We start from the raw sequence: 24,394 nt of genomic DNA on the forward strand, positions 1-24,394 counted from the left end.
TTCTCTTCTTTCTTCCTTTTTTGTTCTTCAGAGAACACCTTTCTTGATATGGGTGTTTTAAAATTCTGATCAGAACCGGCAGTGGGAAAAGAGCTGAGGAAATAATGGAGACTCGTACTTATGTGACACATTCACAAACCCTATGAATTTTTAATGAAGGCACAATGCCCACAATTAGATTAGAAATGAGGTTTTCTTTGTAGGCGCTCTTACAGTAAGTGTTGTGCAAGTGAATTTTATTTTATATTCAGTAAACGATACCAACTGCAAAAAACAATACAATTTAATAGAAAACAAAAACAAACTGTTGATTGTCCATAGCTCCTTTTTCATCTCTTAGATTTACAAAAGTATTGCAGTTAAAAAAATTGCATTTCATTTTATTTAAATACCACCTGGATGCCAAAGCAACTCAGTGGTACAGAAAGTCATTTGCAGTCATGACCTAAAGCCGTCCTTTTGCATTGTGTGGAGAAGTTGTTGTTTGATTTGTTTTAAACTGTAAAAATAACTTCTAAATGTAGACCTTTGGGGAGAAAGATATTAAGCTTCCCTATTTGCAAACTAAACTATTTCAAATGAACATTAAAAAAAAAATCTAATAGTGTAGAAAATAAAGAAATAGAATGGGCTGATGGATACTTCACTTGCATTTTGATTCTAAAGCTTAACTCTTGTCTTCATAGGGCTTAGGTTTCCAGCTTCTCAGAAATAACAGTTTCCCATCCTTCTTAGATGGTTTCCAAAGTCCTTCAGATTCTGGCTCCTGGTCACTTCGGCACATCATTTCCTAAAGCTTCTGCTTCTCTTGGAGCTGCCACAACACAGGTCTTTTTACTCTTCCTTGAGCCTAATAAATGTGATCTTCTCTTAGTGACTTTGCCCTCGCAGTTCCTCCAGATACCTGCACAACCACCCTGGTTCCCTCACCTGGGTCCTTCTCTGACGAAATGTCATCCCTGACCTCTACCTAAAATAGCAACTGTAGTTACCTTCTGTCCTTCTATTAGCCTTATTTTCTTTCTCTCTAGGATTTCTTGGCATCTGAGATTATATTACATAGTTATTTCTTTGATAAGTTACCCATCCATGAGAGCAGGCTTATATTTAACCTTTTTAAAATGTTTTCTTGGTAAATTGCCATCAGCCAAAACAGTGCCTAGTACTTAGTAGACATACACCCTTCCCTCCCACATATGCAAATTCATTGATTAAATATTATGAGTGAGTGGGTGTATATACATACACTGTATTAATCATTACCATTTGATTTTCTGTATTCCTGATGCTTTGACATCTGGGTTCTTGCTAACATTGGAGGGATCACCCTTCCCAGGGCTAGCCAATCCAAGAGAGCAAACCCCTCACCTGGGAGCACATACTTCAAAGGCAAACCAACCAATCCAGAGCCCAGACCCTCAACCACTTCCTTTACTGGTTCTTAGATGCTACACCACTATTCCTCTGGCCTAATCACCCCAAAGCCAAGTATACTGTTCCTGACAGAGCCCTTACACCCTAGAGCTTAAATTATTCAAACTAGCCCATCTTATGCCTGTTTATCCCACCTTGCCTTGCCTCCTCTTTTGCAGAAATCACAGTAAAGGTGCTCTCACTTCCTCTCCCTTCTAACTGACCCTGGTGCCTCCCTGTGTGGCTCCTCGTGGTATGGGGTGGCATGCTCCCTTCTCTTGGGAACTGTGAGTAATAAACTATCTTTTCTATGGCAGTCATCTCCTGATCTGCTGGCCTTATCACATCCAATAATAATAAAATGCAAACACAAAAAGTAATAATAAAATGTGTTTGCATTTGAAAACAAAATTTTCAAATATAAACCCATAAACACTCAAATAAAATTCACTGTATTTTCAAGGACAATGAAATACACTAATTACCAGAAGTTATGGTTTTTCTGGACTCATAAGAGATAAAATCAGGCAGGGTACACTGGCTCACACCCGTAATCCCAGCGCTTTGGGAGGCTGAGGCAGGTGGATCAATTTGGGGCCAGGAGTTTGAGACCAGCTTGGCCAACATGGTGAAACCCCATCTCTATTAAAAATATATTTTTAAAAAATTAGCTGGGTGTGGTGGCACACATCTGTAATTCCAGCTACTTGGAGGTTGAGGCACAAGAATTGCTTGAGCCTGGGAGGCAGAGGTTGCAGTGAGCCGAAATCATGCCACTGCACTCCAGCCTGGGCAACAGAGTGAGACTCTGTCTCAAAAAAACCCCCCAAAAAAACCAATAACTAAATCAATAAAAATAGAAAGAAAGAAAATGACTTTGACACTTTAAAGATCTGTGTACAGTTTAAACTCCATCTCAGCCCTGAGATTCATTTATGGATTGTTTCTGTGGTTATTAATGTTGCTTTCTACTTTTACCCTTTACGTTTGTTTGTTTGTTTTTTAGGGGGATTCAGACACTGTTACCTCAAGGGAGCAGCTTGACTTATTCTTTCTGCCAGACACAAATAGTTAACCCTATTCACTAAACAGCAATTAATTGTCAATTAAACACATATACACTGTGCACTCTGGTGTCAATGTAGGCTCATCAATTGTAACAACGCTGAGGAGGATGTTGATGTGAAGGAGACAATGTATGTCTGAGGTCTGGGGCTATGTCTTAGTCTGCTTAGTGCTGCTATAAAAGAATACTTGAGGCCGAGTAATTTATAAAGATTAAGCTCATGGTTCTGCAGGCTGTACAAAAGGCATGGTGCCAACATCTGCTTGGCTTCTGGCGAGGGTGTTTCATGCTGCATTAGAACATGGCAGAGAAGATCAAGGGGGAAGTGAATACGTATGAACAGGTAAAACCTCAGGGGCATCCTATTTATAACAATCCACTCTCATGAGAACATTCCTTGGAGAACTAATCCAGTCTTACCTGAGAGAGAACTCACTCACTACTTCAAGAGCAACAACAAGCCATTCATGAGGGATCTGACCCCATGACCCAAACACTGCCTATAAGGCCCACCTCCCACACTGCCATACTGGGGATCAAGTTTCCACATGAGTGCTGGTGGGGACAAACTCAAACCATAGCATATATATGGGAAATTTCCGTACCTTCTGCTCAATATTGCTGTGAACCTAAAAGTGCTCTAAAAGAATTAAGTCTTAAAAAAATGCATACACATATGTTTATTCTCTTTAAATATAAGAAAATAATAAATTCTATCCATGATTTCCTAAATTATAGTTAGCTCTAAATGTAATAGGGTACATTTCTATGACTTGATGCATTCTGAGTTTTTTCAACACATTTGTTCCTTTTTTATTCCAAAAACTATGGTTCATGTTGTTCCATGGCCAATTTGCCAAATGCCTCAACATTCCCTGCTGGAACACACCTCAGGCAGGACTAAGGCAGGACTAAGCCAGGGCCTGCCATAGGCAGGGCAACCATGGAAACTGATCCTAGGAAACTGACTTTCAATATATTTTCATAGTAAGCTCAGAGGAATGTGCTGGGTGGGTTACCCATTACTTGCACCTGGTAAGGACACAGGCCTGAAGCTGGAATCTCTGCGCAGTAGAGATGGGCCAGCAAGATATAAAGATGTTCACAGGAGTGGCCAAGGGAGCCTCTAGAACACACTGGATGGAGCCTCAATCCAGTCAGTTGCTAACATTGGCAGTAGGACCTTCCGTGGGATTTGATAGCCTATGCAGCTGTCTTCATGCAGTCAGATTCATGCCTCCTTTATTTACCTTACAGAGCTCTTGCCAAAGTGGTCACCCTGGTGACAACCATGTGCTTTCTAACAGAAGTACCTGACCCTGCTCAAGGTACAAGAAACAATAAGAGAATAATTTTTAGGAAACTTGAGAGAGGTCTTAAAACTGTGCTCATATGCTTTTTTAAAAAACATAGTTCTCAAATAAATGCAAGATTGAGACATCAAAGGAGCTAGCCACTCTCCCTCTAGTCCTTCAGTCTTCCTTTCTGCCTGGTGTTGCACGCTGCCTCCTACACGCCAGTGCTCACAGCTGCTCCACTGTGGGTACAGCTTCTCCTTCTCTTCTCTACGCTTCTTTTTAGGCTCACATAAAGGCCCACCTCCTCCAAGACCCCGTGTAAGATTGATTCTCTACAACCACTTGCTCCTCTGAACTCTAGAGTTCCCCAAGGGTGGTATGTCAGAGGATTCAATGTGGGACCCAAAACCACTATTTTAATTTTTAATAGCTATATTTGCTTTTGAGTCATGTGAAATTGATGCTTCTGTGGATTTTAAAAATGGTCAAATATTGGCAGTTTCATATAGTTCAACCTAATATGTGTCGGGAAAAATATATTAAAAGAAAACCAGACGTCATTGTTTAGGGTGAGGCTAAAATGAGTACTTTATTGAACTGTGTAAAAATGAGTGAGTATATAAATGTTTTGACGGTACAGATACAGCAAAAATTATTAAGCTTGTATACACCATCGAACCACTGAACAAAATGTATTTTGACAAACACCGTTCTATGTGTCCCTTTAAAGTGTCTCATTATTGTGTATTTTTTTGGTATATTAATGTATTTGTGTTTTCTCTTCCATTAATTTCCCAGATATTTGTATGCAAGAGGCAAGGGGAGATTACAGACCTCTTAGTATAATACTCTGCACGCAGCAGACAGAGTTGTTATAGGGATTTGTCTGGTCACTTGTGATGAGATCTTACCAGGAAACACCATTTGTTTTCCTTGTGGTCATTCTAAAACCGGAAACTGATGAGCCATGCAATGGAGTATGCCATTGCAGCCAGGAAACCTGCAACCTGGAGTAACTGAAAACACAGGACTCCTATGGAGCACTGCATGCTGGAGCTCACCTCACCACTGGGAAGTGTTGGGGGCAGTGTGGTCTGTTGGCTAGAACATGGTTGACCATCTGGATTCATTCTATTCAGCAGCATGATTGTACATTATGTCCTCCACTTCTCTACTCCAACTGACAATGCCACCAAGAGGTGAGACAGCAGAGGCTGTGGGAAGCTGGTACCTACCAGGATATTGTATTGGCACCTGTCCTCTCTGCCCAGTTGCTGACCACTGCACCAAGCTTCAGATTCTGCTTAATACTGTCCTTTACACAATGATGCCTGGGTCTTTTGAAATGGATAGGGATAATTATGATTCATATACTTCAAAAAATAAACCACAGTACTCACGCAACCTACATATTTCATTTCTATTTTAAAAACACAAAATACTTACATGCTGTTGGTATTTTGAAAGCTTTTGTCATTTATGCTTTTTTAAATATAATGGTTCAGAAACAAAATTCTGCCTACTAATCAGTCTTTATTTCCATTCACAAAAAAATATGTCTCAATAATGCCTAGGAGGTCAATAACTAGACGTTGAAACAAATAATATTAAAGGAAAACATTTATTGTAGAAGTGTGTGGTTGAGGCAGAAGAAAGGTGTTATTTTCATCTGTGGTATCAGGAAAGCACCATGAACAGAGAGAAGAATATGGACTGAGTCTCAAAGGTTTTTTTAAAAAAAAAAAAACCTAAGTGGGAAGAGAGAGAAGGAAAGTGCGCAGGCAGCTCAGGCAGGAAATGGTAAACTCAAATGTGTGAAATTGGGAGCGTTGGAGGCTGCTGAAAGGACATAGCTGCCTCTTTACTATTTTACATTTAAGTCAAGTTATTCAGATTATATTAGTCTCTGTATTTAAATAATGACAACAGTAGTTTTATTCTCTAAAAAGTTGCTTTGAGAAAAATGTCAAGGGATTTAAATTCATGCTTTTAAAGTACAATGTTTTCCTACATAAAGATGCTGGTTTATCAACTAGAAAACTAAAGTGAGCTTCTTTATAAAAGATAGACTGAAAAGATTAGGAAAGTCTTGACAATATAAACATGCATTTACTCACCAACTCATGAAATACTAAAACTAGGTTTTACTGCTCAAAGAAAGCATAAAAGAGATCATTTCAGTAGAAGGAAAATAGAGTACATTTTTTACAACACAGAAAGTAATCTCAGAATTCACTAACCAAGAGACCAAAAACAATACATAAAATATTATATATTTTAAGAGAACCTTAAATAAAGTCATGGAGAGCAGATTTGCAATGCTTTAATTAAACCAGGATAGGAATGGCAGGAGTCTATTCACCTTTCATGGCAGAGAAGAGCTATAAAACAGCCTTGATATTGACCAGCTGCAAAAATAAGTCAATAACAACATGAAGATGACAGGACTCTTGGAAGAAAGTTACTATACAGCTTGGAGTTCATAATGGTGAGGATAGAGAACATTAATTCTAATCAGATCCACACCACTGACTTACAGAAAACATTTTTTTAAGGTTCAGAGAAAATATAAGCATGATATGAACACACAGGTAATAGGGCTAACTAATAAGTATAAGAGAGATTTAGAAAAATAAAATTTTGATTCCATAACTGGAATCCTAATGAAAGAAAAGGAGGTGCCACTGTAGAAATCACTATGTCTTACAAGAACTTCTCTGATGAATTCTGATTCTAAAATGACAGGTAATAAATGGAACCAAGGACAAAAGAGTAAAGACAAACACTAGTATGTGGGAATAATTCCTAGAAGAATGCCGAAGAGGACTAAATACAGGACTGGGATTGAACATGTCGAAAAACATCCTAAAGGGATGCTTACAGAACATATTTTAAAATATCTTAAAAAGAAGAACAAGGAAAAAAATAGCAATACTTTTGGGGAAGGCCATTAACAATAAACAGCAAAGATGACAGAACTGTTCAACCCCCATTCTGTGAGTCCTCCCCTGCAAGCAAAATAATCCATACATTGGGAAGGGCAGTATAAACAAAATAAGCATGGAATTTCAGCTTTAGGTAGTGATGGGGGGATTTACTCAGCAACACAGAACTAGCATCAGACATTCACAGAACAAGCCAGTAAGACCCAATCCTGGAACCAACATAGTATGACACCAGATTAAACGCTTCCACTTTACTTTCTCAAAATCTGAGCTTGTGGCAACTTTATCAGGATTCAATCATTCAACCTTGAGAACTTAGTGCAACTATGGAAATGACCCATAATGACTACTGGAATTCCAGAGTTGGTGCCAGTTTTAGAACGAAAACTTACTAGGTTTGTGACCTGGGGCAAAGATAAAGGATGAGACTGATCTTCACATATTAGAAATAAAGGAGATATAGAAGGTGAACTAGATTAGTTAAGCAATATGCCAAAGAGTAGAGTTTATGGCAGACTGATTTCAGGGCCACTCATTCTTTTTCCCATTTATTCAGTGGATATTTAGTAACTTCCACTGTGTGCAGCAGCATTTTAAATACTAGGTGAACAAGAAACGCACTCCAAAGAAGGGAGGCCTGGATAGATAGGTCAGTATACAGGCAGGTATACAGATAAATGGGTAAATGCACTAAAATGCAGGTTGATAGAAATAAAACAGAAGAAAAAACAATTCACTTTGAAGGTAATTTTAGATTTTATCCAAGGTTAAATAGAGGAAAAAAATTGGTGGGGAGGGACATTAAAACACCTTAAAATGTGTTTTAAGCATTGACGACACTATGATCAAAAATACTTATGTGTGAAAAGTATGTGCCATGGTACAGAAAATGAGTATTTTTGTTTGGCTGTAGAGGAACATGGTGAAAAAGTGGAGAATGATGCTAAAAATGTAGGCAGGGGCCATGCTAAGGAGTTTAATTCCCACAGGCAGTGGGGACCAAATGGAATAGTTTAAATGGGGAGTGACAAGATCAAATTTGTAAGTTAGAGTGATAATTCTTAGAGAAGTACAGGGTAAACTCTATAGGAATTCAATCCCGAGGAGGGTTAACCTATTCGGAGGTAATTATGAGAGACCAGGCAAGATGAGGCAGTGGCAGTGGAGATGAAGAGAGGGAGCAGACTTGAGAGGTGCTTCTGGAGACACAGGAGGTAGCATTTGGTGAGCAATTGGAATGTGGAAATGAGAGGGAGTGAGTGACATGTGTGATGGTGCAAAACAAACACATTCAAAAATGAATCCCAGGTTTCCACCTCAAAGGAATTGGTGGATAAAAATAGGAATTTCCATGGCACAAGAACACTTTTAAAGGATTAGTTTAGTTCAGGAGAAAAACTTAAGTTTTCCATAGAGCAATCAAATGCTTCAATATTAAACTTACAAACCATACAAAAATGTGTCTGTCCCTTGGATGGCTATTTGCTTCTCTCAGTAGCCCCAAAGCTATGTTGTGTGCCTGGCACACAGTAGCTCTCAGCCTCTGATGGGCACTGGAGTTGAATCAATTTGCCTGAGGAGGCTTTTCCAAATGCGTATGCCTGGTCTTCACCCCCAGGAGATTTTGATTTAGTGGGTCTGGTGTGAGGCGCAGGCATTTTTTAAAACAGCTCCAAAGAAGACTGATATGCATCCAAATTTGACAGCCACTGTAGTATACAGTCAATCCATAGCTCTTTGAGTAATTAGTTGAAAGGAGGAAGGGAAAGAGAAGGCTTTTTGAAATTTTTGAAGAAGCAGCTAGTTGACTTTCTATGTTCAACAGTGTAGTATTGAGTAAGAAATTTACAAAATGAACGTTCCTATCTTCTCATCTTTCTATTTATTTTTTTGAGACATAGTTTCGCTCTTACTGTCTAAGATGGAGTGCAGTGGCAAGATCTGGGCTCACTGCAACCTCCACCTTCTGGGTTCAAGTGATTCTCCAGCCTCAGCCTCCCGAGTAGCTGGGATTACAGGTGCCTACAGCCACGCTCAGCTAATTTTTTTGTATTTTTATTAGAGACAGAGTTTCGCCATGTTGGCTGGGCTAGTCTCGAACTCCTGACCTAATGGGATCCGCCCGTCTCAGCCTCCCAAAGTGCTGGGATTACAGGCGTGAGAGCCACTGCACCTAGCCTTCCTATTTTCTAAACTTAAGGGTCCACAAATGTGATGTTATAGTGTTCCTGGCTTAAGCTTGCAGACAAAACACTGGCTGAGAGATCACTGGACTCACTTGAATTCAATCTTTTCTTATATTTTTTATATTATTGATGAACATTCTTTCTTATAGCAACTAGTTCTTTAACATTTTTGTGTGCTTTTACATAGTTTTTTTCATTTACTTTTTTCTCAATGTTTATTCCTCCGACTAGATGGATGTTCCATAAAAGCAGGCATTCCGTTTTTTTTGTTCACTATTGTATATATCATCACTGACCTGGTGGAACAAACACGTTCAGTTCAGTGAATAAACAAGCAATGAGCCAGATTTTTCCTGTGAAATATTTTAAGTCACAATGCATTATTTTCAATATTCCTATAGGTATGTCCATGAGTGTATTATAGATTCAGAAAATGGTTTCAGAAATAACCAAAAGCGTACAGCTATAGGCAAAACATTTAAAATTTTTTTTTTAACCTCGAGGAAACACTTTGACTCCCAGAACTTTGATATTATATAAGGTAGCCCCTTATATTAACAAATAAAATTTAAAATAGGGAATAAATATCTAAAAGGGTGAATTAGGCATAGATGTTTAGCCTGAGAAACAGAAGCTAAACCTAGTTCCTGTTTCTTATCTATTAATAGATCTCAGAAGCCTTAGCCTTGAAGTCTGATAAATCTAGAGATTTCCTGTCATTTATATCTAACGATCAATTCTAACAGTTAAATAAAAAACCACTAAATGAATGAAAAGATGAATTACTGAGAAACTTAAAGTGTCTTTTAGCAGAGCAATTAAAGAAGTAGAAACAAGTGGCTAACTTGAAGAGCCAGAAATGTTAAAAATCTCTATATTAATTGTGATTATTAAAGTGTTTTTATGTTCCAAGTTAAACATTTGCTGACAGTGCTTACTACAATATGTAAATAACTCATGACATTTTTCTGGACATTTTACTGCCCTGAGATTGAATGTGAGTTTTTTTAACACAAAAATTATCAAAATCAGAATTCTACTTTACCTAAAATTTGCCAAGCATCTACTATCTGCTACCACTGCCACATGTATCATCTCACGTAGTTTCCATAAAAACTGTACTCTGCCAATCAGAAAATTAAAAATAAGAGCAACCTTACATGAATGCCTAAAACTAGAATGCTGTAAAAAGTGTTAATTATAATAAAAATCACTGAAGTATAATTTTATCCAGGTAACATTTATAAAAGCATATTTTTAAAAATACTAAATATGAACCCCAGTCATAAGAATGATACAAGAATACTATGTTTTGATTAATGATATAATTTGGCTAACTGGAGAAAATCTTTTTTCAATTGATGTTATTAAACAGATATTGAAAGCAGTAATAAGACACATTGACAGGATATACCCTTTGACGTGATACACTGAGAAGGTTATACCACCTCTGTGGTATTCTTGCCAAAATTTTATAACCTCAATTCAATCATGAGAGAACATCAGACAGACCTGAATCAAGGATATTCTATAACTAGTATGCTTCAAAAATGTCACAGTCATGAAAGATAAAAAAAAAAAACAAAAAAAAACTGAAGATCTGTCCTACTGATTTCTGATATTTCTAATTTAAGATCAGTAGTCATTATATACAATTGAATGTATAAATATAGGCTTAAGAAATTGCAATGATTCCATGTTGCATCTGGGGTATTAACTAAGTGTTATGATGCAAACTTGTTTTCATATTAGCTGCAATTTCCCCCAAGATTTATAAGAAAAAAAAAATCCTTATTAACTAATGACTCCAGGCAACTGACTGAAATTACATTATACTAAGCTAAATATTCATGTCATTTCTTACAAGGGCTGCATATTTTTTTAAAATCAGTATCTCAGCTCAAATTGTTAGAATTATCATGGTTACTTCAATTGTTCAGACAGGAAAAAAGACAGGAGGAGTAAAACAAAGAGCGGGGGCCATTTGAAGCAAGGAGAAAGGAAACATGATTCTAAAACACATTCATTAACCTAGGACTACTACTAGATGCTCTAGGCTAGAAGTTACCAGCCTGCTTCTAAACAGTTTTTAATTTTTAATTCAGTGGAATAGGTCAGATACAGCTCTCCCACCTGGAGGTCCTGTCCCAGAACCTACCTGCCCCAAGGCAGCACTGCGGGTCTGCTGGTAATCATCTTTGGGTAAATGCAATCTCCAGTCAGCTACTCCCGCTCTGCATACTGTAATCCCGAGAACGAGTAATAAAAGTTGGACAAGATCTCACAATGAGGTGGAGGTTTTCTCCTTAGATATTTTTTAGGAGCAAGAAAAGATACTTTTATATATATATATTTTTTGCACTTCAGATACTTTTTTTTTTTAAGCCAATAGAAATGTTTTTAAAGGTAGAAGTAGAAGGAGGGATGTTGGTGTTTGAAATAAAATTCTAATAAATAAAGATCAGTTTTACTACTTAATTAAAATTGAGTGGAAGTATACACGTGGGTCTAAATTTGATGCTCACCATACGAATGCCCAGACACAAGAGAGATCTCCTGGGAAATTAAAACACCTACACGTAGGGAGAATTGAACAGACCAGGGCCCCAGAGCCTCCACACATATAGCTAAAACAAGCATAGAGGAACCGAGTCAGACTGATTCCCCGGCTCTTCACAGCCCCCAGATTAGCTGGGTATTAGTGCAGGTTGGTCTCAGCTGCCCAGGAAAATGAGAACACATTTTAAAACTTGCATTTGAATTTTAAAGGTACTCAACATTCTAGTATTGTTTACTGAAAAAGGTCAACACTCAAGTTTTTTATTTATGCACGGCAGAACCTCAGTCTAAAAGCACTAGGCTTTCCATATGGCATATGCTGAGAATGTGTTAAATATGTAGTTCCAGAGCCAAGAATATTATTTTGCAACTTAGTGAATGCATTATTAAAAGAGCTCTGCTGTGTCCACCACTGGGAGACAGGGCAAGAGGCAGCAGTGACCCTGCATTCTGAACGCACAGAGACACTGACAGTCACTCACTCTAAATACCAATCACAATATCCCCAAACCCACACTACCCCATCCCTTGCTCTGATTTAGGCCAATCTGGAAAAAATAAAAATGGAAACATTTACATAAAACTCATATAAAACTTCAGTTCCAAGCACAACATTTTTGGTTCTTTGGACAGTAAGTGTTTCTCTGAGATTTACGCCTAGGGTCCTTTTCCATACACCAGCTCTACGTCAGCATTCACATCAGCCCTCAGTTCTTCTTGCAAATCAAGGGTATAATATACTGATTCCTTCAAATAATATTTGTGTTAAAATCATTAAATGCCTACACAAGTAATTTTTTATTAATGGGATGAGAAATAATACATACCAATTTTATGACAGTAAGAGGAGTTATTAACTTTAGAATATCTGCTATATAAATTAAAAATCTTCTTAAGAGTCAGTCCAGTGTTTTAAATATACCATGGAAAAACAAAATTAATGCCAGGAGAATTTTGACTGGAATACAAAAGTGCCTTTATCATTCTGGGAAAAAATACTACTCTATAAAAGTCACATTCTCTGATAGGTTCAGAAATTATTCTTTTTATATAAATATTATTCACTTGGAAAAATGTTTTCTATAAACAGCTCCCTTAGTGCACTTTAATGTATACTTTTATTTACAGACATTAGATTTACAGACGTTTCCAGTATACATCTTTTGTATGTAGCAAAAAGAATCTGTGACCAAAAATTCTGTCCAATTCAGATGTGGGGAGCAAATAAATGACCAGTGTCCTCATATACATAGTAATATATGGCCAATTTTATATAAAACATTCAAACTAAAATAAGAATATAAGAATTTTTAAATCCTCAGAAACTGTCTTCAGGAAACTTCAGAAGACTATGACTTTTAAATTACGCTTTTACTTGATCCACCTTCCAAAAGCTCAGAATCCTTTTATTAAAAGAGTTGGCACTGACATAATTTGATTTAATCCTGTAAATATGCAAAGAAGTCCCAATGCACATCATCTACTATGCTCTGCCTGTGTGATGCAAGAGAAATCAGGCACCATCCACTGTCCCTGTTGTTAAGGAGTCCACAACTGTGCTGGCAGGACAGACACATACGTAACTGGTTGTAATGTACTGGAGATAACTGATATATTCTGGTGGTAGGAATAAGAGGCTCTGGCAGCATGGAGTAAACAGTGAGGATCCTGGAAGGCAACCTGGGCATGGGGAGAGTGGAAGCTCACCTGAGGGGGTGACATTTGAGCTGGCTGTAAAGGATGAATAGGATCAGACCAGGCAGAGGAGAGGCATTCTAAGTGAAGAAAAAATAATCATCCACACATGCCATGTTTTGCAGATTTGGCTTTTAAAAGCGTTTTATTTCAAAAAGGTTTAAGTGTGCAATGTCTAACATGAAGCAAAAATTACAATCTAGATTGTTTCTTTATGACTAGCCTGCTCTTCTCCCAAGGACCTACCTGTTTAACAAGTACAGGTAGTAAGAAGAAGAGGATGTGAAGTACCTTGGTAGATACAGAGAAAGTGAGAACGCTGCAATAACTGAACTAAAGATTAGAAGTAGCACTGTAGGCCTGTGAGCGGGGAGGGCTACCAGTCAATTGAAAAAAAGCAAAAGTGTTTTAAGCAGACCACAATAGCACCCCTTTTGAGTCTGCTTAAAACACAAGCCTTAACCTTCTTAAGAAAGAGTCTGCTAAGACATAGTTTGCCAAGGCCTATTAAGTACAGGGTCTGCCAGGATTTTGCTCTGTGCTGGGACCTGTTGGTCAGAAGCAAGGAAAGCAAGGAGAGCCGGATCATTTTCTTTCAATAACTTAATCACACTGGTGTGCGTGGAGGTGAAGGCTGAGCTGCAGGCTTCATGTTCTACTTCTTTCACAGAGGGCAAAGGAAGGGTAGAAAAGCAAGGTCCCCTGGGTGAACCTGGAGAGAGAAAAAAGTTCTGAGACATCCCTTGTCTTCAGCTGGGCTCTACGTAAAGATCAGGGGTGACAATGGCTCAAGTGAAGATGGCCGGAAATGGCTGGAAAGACCAAGAAGACAGACTGTGACTCGTTTCACAGTGCCTAACTAATCCAGAATTTTAAATCCTTAAATTAGCTGGAAACATTTTTCATTTATTCACATTTTATGAAATCAAGTTAATTCGTTCATATTGGCATTTAAAAAACCTATGTGTGTAAGAGAGGTAAAAAAACTGAATTGTGTTCATTGTTCACTTTTCTCTGAGTCATCTACACGCAGAGTCAAGTTATAGGAGGAATGTATTCAGGACGACAGGCCTTGGGGATTTTCTTTTATTATCCTCCATATAAAAGAAAATGGTTTGTTAGATCCACGTGCCACCTGCACCTCTTCCCTGGGTGTGTGGCCATGAGGCAGGGGACAGGGGCTGCCCTGGGCTAGGGTGACCTGGGTTCTGGCTTCCAGTTCTGAGTCTGCCACTGACCTCCTATGTGAACTTGGGCTGGTCACAGTTTCCTCAGGTAAGAATGAGAAGCAAGGATTTGGATTGTACTCTCTTCCTGGCTGTTTTCTGCTTCAGTGCTCTCTGATTCTATAGAACGATATTACGTTCTAAAGAAATATTTTCTTCTTTCTAGGTCTTAGGCATTTCCTTTTTTTAAGAGCCACTGTAATAACAACAATGCCCCACCTAGTGTTAAAAGAGGGAACGTGGTCCATGACTGCACGAGAAGGAACGGCGCTCAGGTGTTTCCTGGCGTGGGGCTCTGAATGGCGATTGAAGGGCATGGATGCTGCCCAGGTGGTTTTTGTTGAATCTCAATGACCCAACTTTGTAAAAGAGGGCATTTTTAAAAAGACTGTGTTTTACAACTTTTATGTGTGATGTACAACACCAGCACAATAGGACTGTTACCAAGGGCACATGGAACAATCTTTCCTATTATTTTTACTGGCAGCTATCGCCAAAAGCAAAAGAGCCTCCTGGGGATGAAGGTCATTAGGCAGCCCCTTCCTGTGGGGAGATAAGAAGAGATTCTGGGTGTGACGCAAGCAATTCAGCTAAGCTCTCGCTCCTCACTGAAATCTTCACAGACATAAACCTGGGAGTTCTGCAGGGTTTAATCACTTCAGCCTTCCCTTTTCATTGCTTTCCTTCTGAAAGCTCCCATGAGGAAAACATCTCCAATTTGGGTAACAGCTAACCACACACTCATAGAACTTTCCAGGTTCCACAGTAGTCTGTCCCTATTTTTCCTAAGTGCCATCCCACAAGAAAAGAAATCAAGGGAGGAAACAAATGTAAATACCGAGACAAATGATCACCTTCCTTCTTGTGTGTTTGTCCTGTGCCTTTTTTTCATTAAGTGCCAAGACAATTTAATTTGTATACTGCCATATAAAAATTGCCTTATTTGAAAGCTGCCTCCCTCTCGGAACCCAGGTTAGTTCAGTGGAATATTTGTGGAGTGACTACAGCATCCCAGACACTGTCTTAATGATGTCTGGGCTGAGAGAACAAAATGAGCCCAGACTCAGAAATTCTCCATCATGCTGCCAGACTTGTTCAGAGCTTTGTGGCCTAGATTACCAGAATTTTCAGTGGCAAGGATTTCCTTTTTTTTTCTTCTTCTTCTTAAAACTGAGTTTCTTGATGGTGGCATATGTCCCAGTGCTTCCTTATCTTCTCAGTGCTTAAATGCCAACTGGGCTGACTGCTCTAACTCACCTGCTTATTAACCTGCGTTGATCTCTCCTAACTGGCTGCCTTTCTATACCCTCCATCACTATTCTGCCTTCCGGGCTTACCTTCTAGTCAATTACTTGGACTTCTCCCATTTATAAGCCCCATCCAACTTCTGCCCAACCTTGCCAGTTTAATCTGTTTCTACTGTGATCCATGTCCTGAAATCAGCTTGGTTCTCACATGTCCTAAATTGCCCTTAACTCCTTCATCCCACAATCCCATATTCCTGTTCCACAATCTTCGTGACCATCTGGGGGTCGCACTACTCTCTGACTAAAGTTTAGAATGATAGTCTCTAGTCAATCCTGTTGTACTAGTCAAACCTTCATCTCAATCCAGGTCTGGCAGCTGCGATAATCTTAAGTACAACTATAAACTGGTCATCAGCAACTAGGATAGCTCAAACAGAACACCAGCAAATGAGATTTGCCTTAGAGGGCCATGACAACATAGTGGTCTCTGATTAGTATCAAAGAAAGAAAACATCTAGAATACTTCTTGGACACCTGGAGTAATGCCTGGTACACAACAGGAGCTCAAAAAATTGGCAAATTATAGAAAGATGTCTTTTAAATAACACATTGCAAATGTTCAGAGATATGATTGGCTATTGTAAGTTTCTCCAGATAAACTGTCTGATTCATGTGTATATCCCAAGGGCCCAGCACAGTTTCTGGCATATAATAGGCTTGATAAATATTTGTTGAACTGAAATGACTTTGTTGGGAAAAGTATGTCAATGTCACTTTGTGGAGGATATCTACTTTCCCAGGAATGTGAATGAGCAGAACATCTTAGGATGTCCAAACTAAAGGATCGGCTTAATTGGACCCCTAAATTTACATGCCAAGGTGTTCTTAAGGCACTAGAGTATGGGAGTCTATCAGATGGACATGGACCACAACAGGAGAGGGGCAGGAACCCTGCAGGATAGTCTGTGCCTAACTTACATTCCCCCTCTGCTGGGATTCTCTGGACCTTTCTCTGGACCTTTAGGTTTCATCCAGGATGCAGGAGATCTTTTTGACAGCTACTCATTTATATGCAAAAGGAGAAATCTGGGTCTGGCCAAGTGTCTCCGATGTTGGAAACATACTTATAGCTCTTCTAATGGAGTCCTATATAGCTGCCATAACAGCGGATGGCTTGGTGTAAGTCTAGTTGTTTAGAACTTATATTTTGTATTTATTATTGAAGCTATCAGAAATGTACGGAACGCTGAGGTCAATCAAGAGTGTATTATTTTCCAAGCATATTAAACTAACTGTGTTTGTATTCCTTTCATACAACATATAAAACATCCATCTTTAAAATGTTCATAGCAATCAATGCCTTTAATTGAGCAGAAAAGCATACACAGATACAGAAATGTTTAGTTCTAGCTGTGGTTCCTGACAATCATCTTCAGAGATAAATTTCCACAATGGATGTTTCAATTAAGACTAATATTTATTGAAAGGCAAACCATAAATGTATAGCCACTGGAAACATTATTGAACAAAAGTAATTTATGCTGCAGTTGGTGCACTGCATTTTCGCACTGCTTTGATTTCATCAGCATTTGTCAATTAATCAACATGAACCTTGTAAAACATGTTCTCTTATTAGTTGGAACAGGCACTTGCTTGCAGACTTTGCAGGAGAGGTCATTTAATAATTTGCTAATTGTGCAAAGACAGATTTAAATTAAAAATAAAAATGGTAAACTCTCATTACCACTGTACCTAAATAGGACTTTGTTTAAGCTTAGCCTTGTCTATTTAAAATATCGTCAATGCTTTAATTTTTTTAAAAATTTCAAACGGCAGAGAAAGATTAAGATGATGATCACCCTAGCTCCAGGTTTCTAAAATTTAAGAGCATTTTTTTTTTTTTTTTTTTTTTTTTTTTTTTTTTTTATTGCATTTTAGGTTTTGGGGTACATGTGAAAAACATGCAAGGTTGTTGCTTAGGTGCATACGTGGCAGTGTGATTTGCTGCCTTCCTCCCCTTCACCCATATCTGGCATTTCTCCCCATGCTATCCCTCCCCAATTCCCCACCCCCCCCGCTGTCCCCCCCACTCCCCCACAACAGACCCCCATGTATAGTGCTCCCCTCCCTGTGTCCATGTGTTCTCCTTGTTCAACACCCGCCTATGAGTGAGAACATGTGGTGTTTGATTTTGTGTTCTTGTGTCAGTTTGCTGAGAATGATGGTTTCCAGGTTCATCCATGTCCCTACAAAGGACGCGAACTCCTCGTTTTTAATGGCTGCATAATATTCCATGGTGTATATGTGCCACATTTTTCCTGTCCAGTCTATCATCGATGGGCATTTGGGTTGGTTCCAGGTCTTTGCTATTGTAAACTGTGCTGCAATGAACATTCGTGTGCATGTGTCCTTATAGTAGAACGATTTATAATCCTTTGGATATATGCCCAGTAATGGGATTGCTGGGTCAAATGGAATTTCTATTTCTAGGTCCTTGAGGAATCGCCACACTGTTTTCCACAATGGTTGAACTAATTTACACTCCCACCAACAGTGTAAAAGTGTTCCTATTTCTCCACATCCTCTCCAGCATCTGTTGTCTCCAGATTTTTTAATGATTGCCATTCTAACTGGTGTGAGATGGTATCTCAATGTAGTTTTGATTTGCATTTCTCTAATGGCCAGTGATGATGAGCATTTTTTCATATGCTTGTTGGCCTCATGTATGTCTTCTTTTGTAAAGTGTCTGTTCATGTCCTTCGCCCACTTTTGAATGGGCTTGTTTGTTTTTTTCTTGTAAATCTTTTTTAGCTCGTTGTAAATTCTGGATATCAGCCCTTTGTCAGATGGGTAGGCTGCAAAAATTTTTTCCCATTCTGTTGGTTGCCGATTCACTCTATTGACTGTTTCTTTTGCTGTGCAGAAGCTGTGGAGTTTGATTAGGTCCCATTTGTCTATTTTGGCTTTTGTTGCCAATGCTTTTGGTGTTTTGGTCATGAAGTCCTTGCCTACGCCTATGTCCTGAATGGTTTTGCCTAGGTTTCCTTCTAGTGTTTTTATGGTGTTAGGTCTTATGTTTAAGTCTTTAATCCATCTGGAGTCAATTTTAGTGTAAGGTGTCAGGAAGGGGTCCATTTTCTGCTTTCTGCATATGGCTAGCCAGTTTTCCCAACACCACTTATTGAACAGGGAATCCTTTCCCCATTGCTTGTTTTTATCAGGTTTGTCAAAGATCAGGTGGTTGCAGATATGTTGTGTTGCCTCCGATGCCTCTGTTCTGTTCCATTGGTCTATATCTCTGTTTTGGTACCAGTACCATGCTGTTTTGATTACTGTAGCCTTGTAGTAGAGTTTGATGTCTGGTAGTGTGATGCCTCCTGCTTTGTTCTTTTTGCTTAGAATTGACTTGGCTATGCGGGCTCTCTTTTGGTTCCATATGAAGTTTAAGGTGGTTTTTTCCAGTTCTGTGAAGAAGGTCATTGGTAGCTTGATGGGGATAGCATTGAATCTGTATATTACTTTGGGCAGTATGGCCATTTTCACGATATTAATTCTTCCTAACCATGAACATGGAATGTTTCTCCATCTGTTTGTGTCCTCTCTTATTTCGTTGAGCAGTGATTTGTAGTTCTCCTTGAAGAGGTCCTTTACGTTCCTTGTTAGTTGTATTCCTAGGTATTTTATTCTCTTTGTAGCAATTGTGAATGGCAGTTCGTTCTTGATTTGGCTCTCTTTAAGTCTGTTATTGGTGTATAGGAACGCTTGTGATTTTTGCACATTGATTTTGTATCCTGAGACTTTGCTGAAGTTGCTTATCAGTTTCAGGAGCTTTTGGGCTGAGATGAGGGGGTCTTCTAGATATACAATCATGTCGTCTGCAAATAGAGACAATTTGACTTCCTCCTTTCCTAATTGAATACCCTTTATTTCTTTTTCTTGCCTGATTGCTCTGGCTAGAACTTCCAGTACTATATTGAATAGGAGTGGTGAGAGAGGGCATCCTTGTCTAGTGCCAGATTTCAAAGGGAATGCTTCCAGTTTTTGCCCGTTCAGTATGATATTGGCTGTCGGTTTGTCGTAAATAGCTTTTATTATTTTGAGATACGTTCCATCGATACCTAGTTTATTGAGGGTTTTTAGCATAAAGGGCTGTTGAATTTTGTCGAAGGCCTTCTCTGCATCAATTGAGATAATCATGTGGTTTTTGTCTTTGGTTCTGTTTATGTGGTGAATTACATTTATAGACTTGCGTATATTGAACCAGCCTTGCATCCCCGGGATGAATCCTACTTGATCATGGTGGATAAGCTTTTTGATGTGCTGTTGTAATCGGCTTGCCAGTATTTTATTGAAGATTTTTGCATCTATGTTCATCATGGATATTGGCCTGTAGTTTTCTTTTCTTGTTGAGTCTCTGCCAGGTTTTGGTATTAGGATGATGTTGGTCTCATAAAATGAATTGGGAAGGATTCCCTCTTTTTGGATTATTTGGAATAGTTTCAGTAGGAATGGTATCAGTTCCTCTTTGTATGTCTGGTAGAATTCGGCTGTGAACCCATCTGGGCCTGGGCTTTTTTTGGGTGGTAGGCTCTTAATTGCTGCCTCGACTTCAGACCTTGTTATTGGTCTATTCAGGGTTTCAACTTCTTCCTGGTTTAGGCTTGGCAGGAGGCAGCTGTCCAGGAATTTATCCATTTCCTCCAGGTTTTCTAATTTATGTGCATAGAGTTGTTTGTAATAATCTCTGATGATGGTTTGAATTTCTGTGGCATCTGTGGTGATATCCCCTTTGTCATTTTTTATTGCATCTATTTGGTTATTCTCTCTTTTCTTTTTTATTAGTCTGGCTAGTGGTCTGTCTATTTTGTTGATCTTTTCAAAAAACCAGCTCCTGGATTTATTGATTTTTTGAAGGGTTTTTCGTGTCTCTATCTCCTTCAATTCTGCTTTGATCTTAGTTATTTCTTGTCTTCTGCTAGGTTTTGAGTTTTTTTGATCTTGCTCCTCTAGCTCTTTCAATTTTGACGATAGGGTGTCAATTTTAGATCTCTCCTTTCTTCTCATGTGGGCACTTATTGCTATATATTTTCCTCTAGAGACTGCTTTAAATGTGTCCCAGAGATTCTGGTATGTGGTGTCTTCATTCTCGTTGGTTTCGAAGAACGTCTTTATTTCTGCCTTCATTTCATTGTTTATCCAGTCAACATTCAGGAGAAAGTTGTTCATTTTCCATGAGGCTGTGCGGTTCTGGGTTGGTTTCTGAATTCTGAGTTCTAACTTGATTGCACTGTGGTCTGAGAGACTGTTTGTTATGGTTTCCGATCTTTTGCATTTGCTGAGGAGTGATTTACTTCCAATTATGTGGTCAATTTTAGAGTAGGTGTGATGTGGTGCTGAGAAGAATGTATATTCTGTGGATTTGGGGTGGAGAGTTCTGTAAATGTCTATTAGGTTTGCTTGTTCCAGGTCTGAGTTCAAGTCCTGGATATCCTTGTTAATTTTCTGTCTCGTTGATCTGTCTAATATTGACAGTGGTGTGTTGAAGTCTCCCACTATTATTGTGTGGGAGTCTAAGTCTCTTTGTAAGTCTTTAAGAACTTGCCTTATGTATCTGGGTGCTCCTGTATTAGGTGCATATATATTTAGGATCGTTAGCTCTTCTTGCTGCATTGATCCTTTTACCATTATGTAATGTCCTTCTTTGTCTCTTTTGATCTTTGTTGCTTTAAAGTCTATTTTATCAGAGATGAGAATTGCAACTCCTGCTTTCTTTTGCTCTCCATTTGCTTGGTAAATCTTCCTCCATCCCTTTATTTTGAGCCTTTGTGTATCCTTGCATGCGAGATGGGTTTCCTGGATACAGCACACTGATGGGTTTTGGCTTTTTATCCAATTTGCCAGTCTGTGTCTTTTGATTGGGGCATTTAGTCCGTTTACATTTAGGGTTAATATTGTTATGTGTGAATTCGATCCTGTCATTTTGGTGCTAGGTGGCTGTTTTGCCCTTTGGTTGATGCAGATTCTTCATTGTGTTGATGCTCTTTACCTTTTCGTGTGTTTTTGGAGTGGCTGGTACTGGTTGTTCTTTTCTATGTGTAGTGCCTCCTTCAGGAGCTCTTGTAGAGCTGGTCTGGTGGTGATGAACTCTCTGAGTTCTTGCTTGTTCACAAAGGATTTTATTTTTCCTTCACTTATGAAGCTTAGTTTGGCTGGATACGAAATTCTGGGTTGAAAGTTCTTTTCCTTAAGGATGTTGAATATCGGCCCCCACTCTCTTCTGGCCTGTAGGGTTTCTGCTGAGAGATCTGCAGTGAGTCTGATGGGCTTCCCTTTGTGGGTAACCCGACCTTTCTCTCTGGCTGCCCTTAGTATTTTCTCCTTCATTTCAACCCTGGTGAATCTGATGATTATGTGTCTTGGGGTTGCTCTTCTAGAGGAGTATCTTTGTGGTGTTCTCTGTATTTCCTGGACTTGAATCTCGGCCTGCCTTGTTAGGTTGGGGAAGTTTTCCTGGATAATATCCTGAAGAGTATTTTCCAGCTTGGATGCATTCTCTTCGTCACATTCAGGTACACCTATCAAACGTAGATTAGGTCTTTTCACATAGTCCCATATTTCTTGTTGACTTTGTTCATTCCTTTTTACCCTGTTTTCTCTAATCTTGCCTTCTCGTTTTATTTCATTGAGTTGATCTTCGACCTCTGATATCCTTTCTTCTGCTTGGTCAATTCGGCTGTTGAAACTTGTGCATGCTTCACGAAGTTCTCGTGTTGTGTTTTTCAGCTCCATCAATTCGCTCATATTCCTCTCTAAGTTGTCCATTCTTGTTAGCATTTCGTCAAGTCTTTTTTCAAGGTTCTTAGTTTCTTTGCATTGGGTTAGAACATGTTCTTTTAGCTCACGGAAGTTTCTTATTATCCACTTTCTGAAAGCTGATTCTGTCATTTCATCACACTCATTCTCCGTCCAGTCTTGTTCCCTTGCTGGTGAGGAGTTGTGATCCCTTGTAGGAGGAGAAGTGTTCTGGTTTTGGGTGTTTTCATCCTTTTTGCGCTGGTTTCTTCCCATCTTTGTGGATTTTTCCACCTGCTGACTTTGTAGTTGTTGTCTTTCTGATTTTGGTAATTTTAAGTCTGCTGTGGCAGAACTCATAAACCCCCTGCTCTTCCCCCGAGGTGTTCTGTCCCAGGGAGTTACTGTTTTATGATGTTCCCCTGTGCGGTTGCTGTTTTCCCTGCCCACAAGGTGGCAGCCTAGTCACACTCAGGTTGCAGAGGCTTCGCTAAGCTGCTGTGGGCTCCACCCAGCTTCCGTGTGAACTTCTGGGTGTAGTTAGAACTGCTTCCGCTAAGGAAGCAGTTGGCCCTACAGTTGGCCCGCCCCTGTAGTGACGGAGTCTCTGTAGTGGCGGATTGCCTTGGTACAGAACAGCAGGGTGCCTATGGAGAACGCCCCTCCTCCACAGAGCTGGACCGTCCCGGTTTCAGTTGTGTTTCAGGTCTTCTTGCTGGGTAAGAGGGGACACCGTCTCATCTGATCTGCCTCTGGAGCCGCTGCGTTGGCTAAAGCCGCGGCTCTGAGATTCGTGGCGCTGGCCTGGCTCCCCGTTTCAGCTCCCCTTGCTGGCTTATAGGGGACTCAGACTCTCTCACTTTATACAGTGAGCCGTTGCCTCAGGGTGCCTGCCCAGCGGCTGCGCCGTTCAAGCCAGTGGCGCCAGCGGCGCTGGCGACCCGTGTGGCTTCTCTGCGTGTGAATCTCCTGGTCTGTGGGCAGTAAAAATCAGTCTGGAAATACGGCGTCCACTCACCCTCTGTGCTTTCTCTCGGAGCTGCATTCCCGAGTTCCTCCTAAGCGACCATCTTGGATCCGGTATATCAAAATTTAAGAGCATTTTTGTTTGTACCTTTGCCACTTCAAAGAGTTACTAGCCTTGAGGCTATAGTTATAAGACAAATCAACTGTATTTTATTGGCAGAAAAGTGAAGAGAAAAAGAAAAAGCAAAAGAAACAAGAAACGCAGCAACAAAGAACAATGCAATGGTAAAGTTCCTTTTTTTTTTTTTTCTTTTTTGCTTCAACTCATTCTTCATTCCTCTAGATGAGATGTCAGCTCCCTACTTTTGACTGCTGGTTTCTTTTCAGTTCAGTAAGTGAGAAAGAAGCTGAGTCAAGCCCTCTCTTTGGGTAATCCATGCATCAGCACACTCTCCAACTCTCCTGGCAACCAAGAAAGCGCTGTAACTCAAAGCGGCATCACCACCAACAAGCATTCCGCAGCCATCTAAAAGGACGCAACAGAGTTTAAAACGGGTAACATACCTTGGAGAGCAATTTCTACACTGGGGTCTGCAGGGCTGAATCGAGAAATCCGCACCATCTTAGAAGTGTAAGTGAAACTTAAAATGAAACAGCATGCCTTAAGGCATTTATAAGGGTAAGAATTTTGCACAGAGTTCACAGAGACAATGTTTGTTGAATGAAGATGGGCCTTGCCAGATACAGTCTAGGCAAAGTGCTTTGCTGCAGAGCTCCTTTTATAAGAGTTTAGAAGCCCAAGTTGTTCTCTGCCTGCTCAAACTGGCTTATCAATCTATTCCATTCCATTTCTGTTCTCAGTTCTAAATAAGTCATTATTTCAGGCACATTTCCCTAAGCAGACGCAAACACTGTTTTCCAGTGTGAGACTCCCTTGGGCAAATTAGGTTTCCTGGAATAGGGTCAAGGAGTGATCAAATAAAATACCTACTAGAAACAAG

The 24,394-nt window shown here is 39.5% G+C and overlaps 1 protein-coding gene across 6 annotated transcripts in view; it reads right to left on the reverse strand.

The window, feature by feature from the left end:
• ENOX1 (ecto-NOX disulfide-thiol exchanger 1) overlaps positions 1–24,394 on the reverse strand; it is a 505,667-nt gene that overhangs the window by 258,381 nt on the left and 222,892 nt on the right. Inside the window, exon 1 of one of the 6 annotated variants that reach the window (XM_021669311.2) lies at positions 23,958–24,046. The exons of 4 other annotated variants lie outside the window; for them this stretch is intronic. In XM_021669311.2, the coding sequence (XP_021524986.2) occupies positions 23,958–24,015 (58 nt within the window). In that variant the 5' untranslated portion in view covers positions 24,016–24,046. Of the gene's footprint in view, positions 1–11,066; positions 11,139–23,957; positions 24,047–24,394 lie in introns of those variants that run through there. One more of the 6 variants, XM_021669315.2, reaches the window with a different exon arrangement.

The sequence above is a fragment of the Aotus nancymaae genome, unplaced genomic scaffold, assembly GCF_030222135.1.
Source record: "Aotus nancymaae isolate 86718 unplaced genomic scaffold, 86718_ANA_hifiasm-v0.15.2.pri h1tg000043l, whole genome shotgun sequence".
In the NCBI taxonomy this organism is placed as follows: domain Eukaryota; kingdom Metazoa; phylum Chordata; class Mammalia; order Primates; family Aotidae; genus Aotus; species Aotus nancymaae.